The sequence below is a fragment of the Homarus americanus genome, unplaced genomic scaffold, assembly GCF_018991925.1.
Source record: "Homarus americanus isolate GMGI-L3 unplaced genomic scaffold, GMGI_Hamer_2.0 scaffold16430, whole genome shotgun sequence".
Classification (NCBI taxonomy): domain Eukaryota; kingdom Metazoa; phylum Arthropoda; class Malacostraca; order Decapoda; family Nephropidae; genus Homarus; species Homarus americanus.
The window spans coordinates 3,000,281-3,013,435 of record NW_024729259.1 but is presented as its reverse complement, the minus strand read 5'-3'; the positions used below and the strand labels follow the sequence as shown (position 1 = coordinate 3,013,435).

The following is a 13,155-nucleotide window of genomic DNA, read 5'->3' as shown; positions in this document are numbered from 1 at the left end:
TAATCCATGTTCTTTACTGATCTGTTAACCAGTTTTTGTAATGCCTCTTCATTATCCAAGATAAGATCAGTATCATCTGCATGGCATATATTTTATGTTACTGTACTTTACCTTTTAGTCCTTCATTGGTACTTATAACTTCTCTCATTAAGAATTCTGCATACAATATATATTATACAATGTTGGAGATAGAACACAGCCTTGTCATACTTCCTGTCTAATTGTGAGCTTAATACCTGTAGTATGCTCATTATTTACTAACACTGCAGGCTCTTGTTGCCAGTAAAGATTTTCTTTAGAATTCTAGTACAATAGGGTCAGGATATGACTTAAGCTAATTTTTCTAAGTTGGGTGCACTCCTGGTTTTTTAGGTAATACTGTACAGTAATACAAATATTGATTTTTTTTAAATCACTGGGAAAGTTTCCTTTGAAGTCAAGTACAGTACAGTATATATAATTACATATTTTAGTCATATAATTTATCCCATTCTTGTCCATTTGTTTTATAACTTCTGCTGGAAGCTGATCAACCCCACAAGCTTTATCATTTTGCTCACAGCTCTCCCAACTTCTGATTCTAGAATTGGCAGTTTGATCTTTATTTCCTCTTTGTTTCTTACCTTTACTCTGTCCTTTCCATTCTATAGTTCTTCTATATACTCTGCCCATCTCTCTTTTACTTCTTCTGTCTCAAATAGGATGTTATTGTCTTTGTTTTTAATAGTCCCACCCCATTTATATATCTGGTTTTTTTTTTGGGGGGGGGAGGGGGCATTTGTTATTATGATCAATATTGTAATGTCATGTAACCATTCCTTAACCTCTTCAGCACAATGACTTTATCCTTTGAATACAACAATACTCTTCAGGGGGATCAAGGCATCGTACTCAAGGGAATAAGTAATTGTGCTGATGGGATTAAGGAATAGAGACATGAAATTAGTGATCCATAATAAGAAATTCATAGATTCATTGTTATGGGGTTGATGGTTATACACAATACTCAAGGGTTAAGTCATCATACTCAAGGGGTTACTGGTTAAGTCTTGTTAAGCCACTTTAGTCTTTTGTTTTTATTCTTTCCAAGTTGTACAATCCTGTTTACCAGATAGGTCTTAAGCTATAGCTATTGTTATTAGTAAAGACAGTCCTAACATGAAAGTGAAACATTATTTTTCTTATTCCAGATGCAGCCATTTACTGTAAAGGGTAAGTTTGGTGGAGCCTGGGACTGTGTTGGCTTCTTCACTGTTTCCATCTGGGTTAGTCTGTTGGCAACTCTGCCGATGGTTACCATTCTTAGGGTTGGAACGTATATGCATAGTGATATCAAGACCATGGACCGTTTTGATGACCCTGAGGGACAGCCATTATGGTACCAAACACTGATTAAAATGAAGCTTGATACTGATCTAAGAAGTTGCTGCATCAGATAGAGATTGTTAAACCATGAACGTGATATATTCTGAAATTGTAGGGACATTGGCTTCATACGCCTATATAACATGAAGTATGGCATTTTTCTAATAGCCATTAGTGTGTAAATTTTTTATTTGGATCAGTGAATGGTTGAAAACTTAACATATGGAGACATTGCATATTTATCAGTCATCTAATAGCATAACAAATGTATGTAAATATTTTGAGTATTATGAATACAGAAATATAGAAAATTTATTGTGATGTTAATGTACTTGAAACATTTTCTTAGTCAAAAGTGTCACCCTGCTTCACTATAGATGGTGTCAGATATACGTATATATACAATAGTTTCCTTTTTAAGTATGACTGTTTATTGTTGATATGGAATATATATACAGTTATATCTAAAATACCTTTAAAGTCCACGAGATATTATGTATATCTAGTGACCTACAGTACATGCTTGTGAAAAATATTTAAAAACATTCATAAGATGTTTAGTGCATTTACATAAAATGTAATAATGAAAATTTGTAGGGTGCTGGTGTAAACTGGGGTCACTTATATGGGTAGATTAAGTCCAGAAGTAAATGTTGGCAGTATTTTTTCTTTGAGTGATGAAATTTACTTTTACTTTATCATCTATAAAATATGAAGGAGCTAATCCGTTTGCCGAAGAGATTGGTAAAAGGAATATGGTAAGCATAAGTGTTAATTGTGGATATTCAAGAACATACTGTATAAGTTTAAGAACCCACATATTTCGCTGAAGGTAATGAGTAATCATATGTGACTATCTTCTGCATTATACTATTTATTTCCTCAAAATTAAGTCATAAGGTAAATGAAAGATACTTGAACTTTGGCGCTGAAATCATCGCACAATATCTATAGATAGCAAGTAAAGTGTATACGTAGTTATATACCCAGAAACAATGATTGAATAAATGTGTGGATGTAATAGTTTATAGATATGTCCTGTAATTCTTAAAAGGATGTATAATTCTTAACCTTTTCCTGCATGTTGTCTTTGCCCAGTACAGTATGTCTATTTAACTTAAACAATGCAATATATTTAAGTCATTGTAAATAGAGCAGTCTGATATACGTACTACTAATGATATTGTGGAAGTGTTGTGGGTGATATTAAAGAGTAAATTTCATAGTTTATGAGTGTCAAACTTAAGTAAGAATTATAGAACATTCCAGGTGCTCATAAGTTGTGGTTATTGTAAGCATTACTTACTCTGGTATGTATCATAATTTATGTATTATATGTACAGTTGTGTTTCAGTAAAGGTGTTGTGGAGAAGCCATCTTTCATTTATTGACTTCATAACATATGTTAATTCTATGTATATGTATATTGTACTGGTATATTTCAGATGTGTGCTTATGGGTGATGGACAGGTTTTCATGATAAATGAAAATTTGCACACTTTTTATTGCCAACTAAACCTTGTAAAAATTACAGTTGTCATTAGAACACCTTTCTGGTTCTTCACAAATACTGATGCTTCTTGCATGTTGTTCCCCTTTCTCTTTGTTTGCAATTTTCAGCCCATTCTTCCCTAGTCTTTCCCTCTCCCATACACCTCAGAATATATATATATATATATATATATATATATATATATATATATATATATATATATATATATATATATATATATATATATATATATATATATATATATATATATATATATATATACAGGTATATATATATTTTTTTATGCATGTTTCACTTTGTTCTCAAATTACTGTAAGGGCCGTATTCATAGTCGTTACACCACTCGATCGATCGGGAGTACCGTCATGTGTGATTATTCAGAGATGCCTACAGACCCAAAGGCAGTCCCAGTGGAATGGGTTTCCTATCAGGATCACTGGACCAACTCATCGGGAGGGGGTACCTGCCCTGTGACAGTCCCTATTATAAAAACTTTTTCACCCTCCAAATTTTGATATATTGAGATAAAATATATTCAAAACTGATGGGAAATGAGATTGCTTGCAACAGTCTTGTTTACATATACTGTACTTTCAATGATTGTCAGTTATTTACAAGTGTTAAACAATCCTGGCTGATCATGAGTGTGCATCAATGAAAACATAACATTTCTCTTCTTAATCACTGCTCTAGGGTCAGATACCTTGTCTTGTAAAATTTTTCCCTTCTCTTGAATGTGGCTAAATAGAGAACTGTACTGTTTAAAAGACAGCAGTATGCTACATTCATGGGTATCATATTTCCCGCACTTTTCCACTCTGTTGTGACAGCTGACTTGTTGCACACCAACCACCGACCATTCCAGTGTGACCAACACCTGGTGAAATATAACCTTCAAACAAACCTCAAACACCAGAGAATAATAATTGCTATATCTCATAGATATCCTCTTTACACTTTTATGTTCATTTTGTCATATGATGTGAATTTTTTTTAGTGTTGGTTACATTTTTTTATTTTTTTTTATTTCAGGGAAATAATATTGGGGTACTTGATGCCTGGATTGTGGCACCAGTGGGCCAACTGGCCAATTTGGAAATATTGGTAACTTTGCCCGGTTGATCGGAATGAAGCACGTTCTTAAATAACCTCCCTACACGAGCTTTGAGTTCCTGATGGTCGGGTTCACCATCGGGTATGAATGATTGTGAATACACTACATTATATTGAATGTGAATATAAAACTTATTTGCATAATTAGTTAGACAATTTAATAAAGACTGCAGCACTAGGGTTTATGAAAGCAAAGTTTTGTGCAGTGCACACATATCCCATGTGTATCATAAATCAATGAACAAAATCCTTTTAAAGCATAATTCATGTACAGTGTACACATTAAAATCATTATTCACAGGGCTGCACACAAGTGAATATTTGTTGTACACTAGAACTTTAGACAATGCACAAGTGAATATTTTTTATATAACACAATGCAACACAGATAAGTATCCCTTTGTTTTACCATTATACACAGGGCAACACATGAAAGTCTGTAAGATGTAAGCAGAAATGCAAAATTAGTACCTTGGGAAGACAAGTTATTGGTCGATGTTTTCCATCTTCCACACCTTTACATAATCCACTTGAAGAGCTGCCTTCTCACTGATGCGTCCTTCACCTTGTTCCCAGGTGGGCAACCAGGAGGAATGCTGTAAGGACAACCAGGGGTGAGATAGGGAGATGAAATGCAAGTTGCTGTACTAATAATGGGTGATGGGAGAGTGAAAGACTATCAGTGAGTCAGTGAGAGTTAGTGACATCATGAAGTAAAGAGATGGTCAAGGGAGATCCTACAAGAATGATACTGTACTTGGGTTCTGTAACCTAAGGTAAATTTCATACTATACTTCAAACACCCTTCATTTACCTACTACGCAACTTGATTTCCTGCTTTGATAATTATCAAAGCAGGAAATTATAATCTACTTGTAATCAAGTAATTTAAATCCACTTGTGACACTTTACCTATGATTTCTAAGAATAATAGATTGGTCATAAATATGTAGTTGAAAAACAATTCCACTTTATACTATTTGTAAACAAATGTCAGTACACTCATAGTATCCCCCCCCCCCTTCCAAAGAAACTTTAGATATCTGCCTGACCACCAATTTACATAAACTACTAAAATCAAAACTGCAGACCATTCTCTGTATACAGATTCACACACAAGTTAGATTAAGTTCAGTCCATAGTTTGTGTGTATTGTAATAGAAAAAGTTTTATGCCTGGAGGTTTAATCACCCTCTTCCGTTGACGAGGGTCGTCATATTTACAATCAGTGTTTTAAAAAATTTGAGTCATGACGGTAAAATGAACTAATTCCAATATAAATTAATATTACTACCACGCCTCCCTGTCGAGCACTAGTACAGTGTCCTTCGTGACTCCAATTTTTTAAATCTGGTTGTAAACATGACCCCCTTCAACAGAAGAAGCTGATTAAAACTCTGGGGGTTATTCACACACACTTCAATTCTCTGAGTAATGACGATGAGATGATTATGTAGTCCAATACCTTTACCCAACTACATTAAGTAATTTTCAGATGCATTTCTGTTCGTATGCAGTTTAGGTCACCACCTTTGAGATACTCACCCATACAAGAATTAATACCATCACATCTTATACAGTACCCAAACCTTTTAATTTTACTAATATTTCTAAATAAAGTGTGAGTATCTTTAAGAATCCCCTGGAAACTAGCCCCCCAGCTTATCTTAAGATTAACCAATCTAACCTAACCCTCCAGGTAGCATTAGGGTGTTTAATCATCAGGTGAAATAATCTGGGGGTGGAGGGGCTAATGCCTAATATACAGGTGATATGTTTTTACTAACTCCATTCCAGAAGTCAAGCAAGGCTTGAGGGGAGACGTTGCTCCAGGGCTTGGGTGGGTTGCTCGGCACATCATCTGGGAAGAAACCATTGGTGCCGCCCACAGCCAAGTTCAAGACAATGTAGAACTGATGGATGAGAAGAACTTTAAAACAATCCTGTATTAGAGGTATTGCTAATTGAGAGTTTATGTAAAGGTGATAATTATGAAAATCAGCCAACTAGCATGTAGTTTTGATGTGAATGAAATAGATACAGTATATACTGGTATGCCTTTAGTGTACAGTACTCGATGAATCTCTAGTATTTTATAGACTTATGCACCATATTTTCATTTGCCATGACATCAACAGCATTAGGTGGACAACTTCATTACTGGTTTCCCTCAGATGGTATGCTGTATTGCTTTCATCTGAGGGTTGGATGTGGCTTTGGGGCATTTCACCTTGGTTTGTTGCAGAAAAATGCCATCAAAACAATCGACATTATTGATCATGCCAGAAAGTTTTGAGTGTACTTCATATTTGTAAAGATATCTCGTCACTTTTACTACACTTTTGTCATGTTCACAGTCAGTGTTTTGATAGGGTATACTCAATAGGGCCAACAATGTGCACCCTCAATCAGCCTATGAAGGGATCTAGGAAGGCTCAGAACTTCTGTTGAAATTTCATTCTACAGAACCTCTGATTACCAGAACTCCTTTAATCCCAGACTAGCATTGAGTGGAACTCCCCTCCTTGAGAGTATACAGTATTCAGTAATCTCCCCGTCAGATGGAATCTCCGGTCCCTGAAACTCTCCAATAGCTGGAATGAATTTTGAGCCTTCCGGGAATACAGTACTCTCTCCGTTCCGGGCATGCGAACAAATTTTTCTGGATTTACGAAAGAGTGTATCATGCTCTGATGCGTCCCCACTTGCTGGATGGACTAGTTGCTTTGGTAACTTAAGCCGTATGCTTGCACGGTTAGGGCATATTCTTCTGCAATTGTACAAGGTTGTTCCCTCGCTTGCTGCTATTTTTGCATACAAATTGTGTTGTGCAGTACTGTACATTACTGTACTAGGACAATCTGCCAAGAATACAGTTAAGATGTAGAAAGTGATTACAGTTGCATATTCTATACTGTACAGTCAGTAAATGTGAAAGTACTGTAGTGTACATAGCAGATTGGACAATGTACTGTATGCCTATTTTAGGCTAGTGTGTGTATAGTATACAGTGCATATACAGTCTCGTTCAAGATTCTTCGAACACTGCTAGAGACAGCTGGCAACTCAAGGCCGTTTGTTTACTATAGTACGTAGTATAATATAATACGAAAAATAAGAACATAACATAAGAATGGAGGAAACTGCAGCGGGCCTATTGGCCCATACTGGGCAGTCCCGTTTACACCCAACCCCTATTGCTCATATGAGCATCCAACCTATGTTTGAAGCAATTGAGCGTATTCGAGTTAATGATGATATTTGGTAACTTGTAACATTCATCCACTACTCTGTTTCCAAACCAGTGTTTACCTATTTCACGCCTAAATCTAAATTTGTCTAATTTAAAACCATTGTTACGAGTTCGCTCCTGGTTGGATAATTTGAGTACCTTTGTAATGTCCCCTTTGTTTAGCCCTGCCTTCCACTTATACACCTCTATCAGGTCGTCCCTCGCTCTACGTCTCTCAAGGGAGTGCAAATTAAGATGCTTTAACCTGTCTCTATACTCAAGGTTCCTAATGCCCGGGATTAGTCTTGTCATTCTCCTCTGAATTCTTTCCAAGGATTCTCTATCCATTTTATAATACGGTGACCAGAACTGAACTGCGTAATCCAGGTGTGGTCTCACAAGAGCAAGATACAGTTTTAGGATGACCTCGCTAGTCTTGTAACTAACACTCCTTTGTATGAACCCAAGTACTTTATTAGCCTTGTTACGAGCAAAAAAACATTGTTTACTTGGCTTAAGGTTCCTACTTATCATTACTCCTAAATCTCTCTCGCAGTCGGATTTCTCTATGGCATCGTTGTTCATCTGGTATCTGGTTTCCCTATTTACATCTCCTATACTGAGTACTTTACATTTGTCGATGTTGAATTTCATCTGCCATTTTTCAGACCATTCGAAAAATTTGTTTACATCTTCCTGTAGTTTTGCCGAGTCCTCGTCAGATTTGATAACATGTCCTATTTTAGTGTCATCAGCAAATTTACTTATGTTGCTGTCAATGCAGATATCTATGTCGTTTATGTATATAATAAATAATAATGGTCCAAGTACTGAGCCTTGGGGAACTCCACTTGTGATTTTGCTCCAATGGGACTTAGTGCCGTTAATGCTCACTCGCTGTTTCCTGTACTGTAACCACGCCCTAATCTATTTAAGGATGTCACCTTTGATGCCATGAGCTTCTACCTTTCTAATTAGTCTTTCGTGGGGGACTCTGTCGAAGGCTTTGCTAAAGTCGAGATATACCACATCATAATTGTGCCCCTCGTCCACCGATTCGAGAACTGATGAAAAGAATGTTAATAGGTTAGTTAGGCAAGAACGTCCGCTTGTGAAGCCATGCTGGGAATCATTGATGAATCGGTGCTTCTCCAGGTGATTTCGAATAGAGTTTGAAATGATTGCTTCCAGTAATTTCCCTACTATTGATGTTAGACTGATTGGGTGGTAGTTAGAGGATTGTGATCTATCCCCCTTCTTGAAAATCGGTATTACATTCGCTATCCTCCAGGATTCTGGTACTACACCTGTTTTTAAGGACATGTTAAACAACTTTGCTAAGGGCATACTAAGCTCTTCCTTACATTCCTTTAATACTCTGGCAAATGTCTCATCGGGACCAGGTGACTTATTAGGCTTTAGTTTGCCTATTTGCTTACTAACATCGTTACTAGTCACTACTATCTCACTTAATTTGTTTTCTTCACTATCTCTGAATAGAGTCGGCGCCTCGGGTATCATGTTTAAATTTTCGGCGGTGAAAACTGTTGAAAAATATTCATTCAAATTATTGCTCATTTCTCCGTCGTTATCAGTGAGCTCGCCGGAGTCTGACCGTATTGGTCCAATCTTTTCTCGTGTTTTAGTTTGATACATCTGATAGAATCCTTTGGGGTTTGTCTTCGCCTCCCTTGCTATCCTTACCTCATTATTCCTCTTTGCTTTCCTTATCTCGGTTTTAACCCTACTCGCCAATACCCTATAATAGTCCCGGAGGTGAATTTCGCCACGATTTATCCTTCTACCTATAGCCTTCCTTTGGCCAATAATGTTCTTTAAATAATTATTTATCCATTTAGGGTCATTGTTGTATGATCTGAGTTTTTTGTATGGTATGTTCTGCCTTTGTGCATTAAGTAACTCACTATTTAAATTGTCGTGGAACTTGGTAATCTCAGATCTCGTTATCAGGTCGGTGTCATCTGTCAGGTTCACGGCCAAGCGCGACACCCCCTCTCTTAGCTGCCTCTTTAAACTGTCAAAGTTTGCCCTTCTGAAATCTGGTACTTTAGTGGAATTTTCCTTACGTCTGCCCTGAAAATCTAACTGGAATCGAATTTCTTTGTGATCGCTGTTTGCAAGTTCGTTCCCTACCTCGACATTGCTAATGAGGTTTAAACCCAACCATTAATTAAGCAATGGAGAACTAAGTAACCAATCACCGATCACTTTTACATTCATTCATAATTTTTACTACGTTCTATAGTAAACAAACAGCCTCGAGTTGTCAACTGTCTCCAGCAGTGCTCGAAGAATCTTGAACGAGACTGTACAATCCCTCCTTCATGGAGTGAGAGGAGAGTGACAGTTAGTAACTCCTGCTACAGCAGATGGTACAGGACAAAGGCAGGCCATCCTGTATCATCGTATCACCATTTGGCCATAAGAAATGCAGTAATGTAAATAGGGTTTGATTTGGACCATAAGATAATAAATGTAACCTAAAAGGTTACTTTTTATACCTTTTATCATTAGTAGGGTCAAAGGGTATGTGTATCTATTGTACACGACTCCATTCATATGCATTTGACCCCCCTGAACCGCCCTTACGTTTGGGTCTCGTTTCGGGTGAGCATCTCTTGTCTATGTTCATTTGAGAAAAAAAAATCATTACAATACTCTACTGTGGGGGAGCTGGTGGTAGAGTGGTACCGCTCTTGCCTTCGCAAGTGAGATGTCACGGGTTCGATTCCCCGGCCAGTGGAAGTTGTTTGGACATACTTCCTAGCCCCCATTAGTCCCTGTTCACCTAGCAGTAAAGTAGGTACCTGATGTAAATCGAAAGTTGCGAATTCGAATTCAGGGACAAGTTGTTGGAGCTTCCAATAACTTGATGACATAAACCATTGACTCTTCAGGCTTCTATGCCCTTGACTCTTCAGGCTTCTACGCCCTTAACTCATGAGACATAAAGGCAAGCATGAACTTAGCATGCTTCCCTGTTGGACACTGTAAACGCTTCTGCGCTTCACATTACATAAAGATGTAGGGGGGTGCCCAATAAAAAAAAAAAAAATTCTCTACTGTAATGTGGCTTAGAAATAAATAAAATACAATATTAAACTATAAAATAAGAAGGTTGAAGATCATGGGTGTGTATGTGTGGAAAGTGAATGTTACTCTATGTATTGAGGTAGTGAACTGTAGTAGGTATTAGGCAGCTACCAAACAGGGAGGTACTACCGCCTGGGAAGATATTGGAAGCATAATGTGCTGTCTATGGTAGATCTTGCTGCCACATGGCATCACGAAAATTGTGACCAAGCCCCAGGTTGCTGATCTGACTTTCTGCCTCATTTACACACAATTGCAGGGTCTCAATTGTTTCTCTTACTATTGACAACACAACATACATATACTTTTCCTCACTTTTGATTTTTTTTTCATTTTGTATTTCTTTGTGGTTCTTTATTATTATTATTATTATTATTATTATTATTATTATTATTATTATTATTATTATTATTATTATTATTATTATTATTATTATTATTATTATTATTATTTTTATTGTTGTTACATTTTCGCCCCCCAGGCCCCGGTGTGGGTCAGTGACCTGTGCCTGGGTGGGGTGATTCCCTAAAAAAAAAAAAAAAAAACTGCGGCCAGCCACACTCCCTTATGTAACGTCACTGCATACACACAGCACAGCAGCCACACATGTCCTGAGTCAGCTGGGTGACTGCCCGGCTGAACTGTGTCACGTGTATAGTGCACCAGTAAATGTGAGGAATAAAAAATAAAAAAAATACTGCATTGCCATTTGGAAATCATTTCACTACACACAGGAGACAGCAAACAGTTGAGATTGCTCCCCCTACCCCCACCCCCATGCTGCTCCTCACTCCCCATCAAACGATCTGTGTGCTAACTCTCACGAAGAAATGTTTATTCCCTTAATGTTTTTGACCTGAAGATAATTAATTATTGAATTTTTTTTAGCACATTCTGTATGAACGATTGTGTGTAAGTAATAAAGTAAAAAAAAAAGGAATTTTTTTTTATACAGTACAGCACTGTATACCCAAAATCATGTGTATGAAAGATTGTGTGAGCGTATAACAGAGTAAAGAAAAAGAAGAAAAACGTATATCTACTCGAAATTACGAGTTTTTTTATTTGATAGATTTATATTAGATTTTCTTTTATTTCTAAGCCACATTAAAGTATTGTAATGAATAATCCTCTACTTTTATAGTTACATTACATGTAACCATGGCAACATACCATGTCCACAGATGCAATTCCTCGTAAGAGCCGTCGCTTTTTACGTATACAGGAGGTCCCCGGGTTACGAACGGTTTCCGTTCCCGAGTAAGTTCGTAAGTCAGATTTGTTCGTAAGTCGGAACACGTGCTATGTTAATGCCGTACTTACAAAACAATGTTTAAAATCCCACTATATCATAGCCTCAGTCCTTATATACTGTACATCTAAAATTGTTTCATTTAAGACAAAAGAAATAGAATGACAAAATATGGTAAATGAAAGTAAAAAATAAGTCATCAGATAAATAAAATACTGAAAATTTCAAGTTTAACGTCGTTCATATCGGCGGACGTTCGTAAGTCGGGGACCCCTGTATTTCAGCAACAATTTGGTCTCATAAATGCAAAACTACGGATATTGATGATTCGGATAATGATGACCCCTGTTCAGTAGTATATTTTGTTTGTTTACAATAGTGTACAGTATAATTATTGTACATGTACAGTGGTATAAATACAGCTCTGTGTCTGTCCGTGTGAGATGCATAGTTTAGACTCTTAAGAAAACTTTCCTCAGTACCCGGAAAAATTCTGGGCATGTGCATTTTTTCTGGGGATGAGAAATTTGTCTCTATACCCGGAAATCTTGCATTTCCGGAAGAGCTCTGCACCATTTATTTCGGCTAATGGGGATATTATACTGAACAGTTCTGCATCTATTTTTTGCATAATATACAAGGTAACTTCAATTAGTTCAAATAATCCTGCAAGGGGATATCTGTGATTAGATTTGACAAGGACATTTGTCTGATTGCTCCCTATACTTGTTGTATGTTAGAAAAATTACATCACTTTCCCCGTGGCAAGAAACCTTTCAATAAAAGGCAAATTTTTATGTTCATAAACCAATATTAATACTAAAATATGGCCAGTCGTCATATAAGAGTATAGTACAGAGTTGGGGACTGGGGGCATTGGGGAATGCATCACACATTTGACTGTTGAAATATGTTTTGTAACTACTGTACTTTTAGAGACAATTGGAAATATCAGTTATGAAAGGCACTTGAAAAGGTTTTGAATGTGTAAACGATGGCAGTGATCAGCTTGAGGGCACAAAACTCCCACTTCCTCCCTCTTGTGTCTGACACAAAGGGGGAGGATCATGGTCAGACAAGGTAAAAAATACTGTAAATATGCTCACCTTCTGGTCAAAAGGAGCCATCTTACCACCAGCAGCCCAGGGGTTATCATAGGAGTCTCCAAAACCACCAAAGTCCCAGAAGTTAGTGAAGGGGTCCACTGTCAACTTGAGCTCATCATCCACATAGAACCTACAATCATAACAACACTTTTACACAAACCTACATGACTCCTGGTGTGCATCATGACTCATAAAAATCCAGATTTTGATTTTTAAACACACACACTTCAAATGATTGTGATACGGGTCGTTGTTTTTTACAGTGTAAAAGACTAAGCTTCGTGAGACTCACTTCATGTCGTCCTTGGTCCAATCCATTCTCCATGTGTGGAAATTGTCAGCATAGGATCCAGTGGGAGCTTGGCTGAAGAAACGAGTAGGTGTTAGTGCATATGTGTGGTGGTTATGTGTGCATATGTGTATTATGATGAACATAGTGTACTTATACATGTACTGCTGT

The 13,155-nt window shown here is 37.0% G+C and overlaps 1 protein-coding gene across 4 annotated transcripts in view; it reads right to left on the bottom strand.

The window, feature by feature from the left end:
• Window positions 1-1,773: 1,773 nt before the first annotated feature.
• The window catches only part of LOC121866404 (beta-1,3-glucan-binding protein-like), a 36,157-nt gene continuing 24,775 nt past the window's right edge, over window positions 1,774-13,155 (bottom strand). For 2 of the 4 annotated variants that reach the window (XM_042366058.1, XM_042366056.1), the window contains 4 exons: window positions 12,988-13,059; window positions 12,696-12,825; window positions 5,779-5,904; window positions 4,135-4,587 (listed from right to left, as the gene is read on the bottom strand). In XM_042366058.1, the coding sequence (XP_042221992.1) occupies window positions 4,477-4,587; window positions 5,779-5,904; window positions 12,696-12,825; window positions 12,988-13,059 (439 nt within the window). In that variant the 3' untranslated portion in view covers window positions 4,135-4,476. Of the gene's footprint in view, window positions 3,756-4,134; window positions 4,588-5,778; window positions 5,922-12,695; window positions 12,826-12,987; window positions 13,060-13,155 lie in introns of those variants that run through there. The other 2 variants (XM_042366057.1, XR_006088970.1) reach the window with 2 other exon arrangements.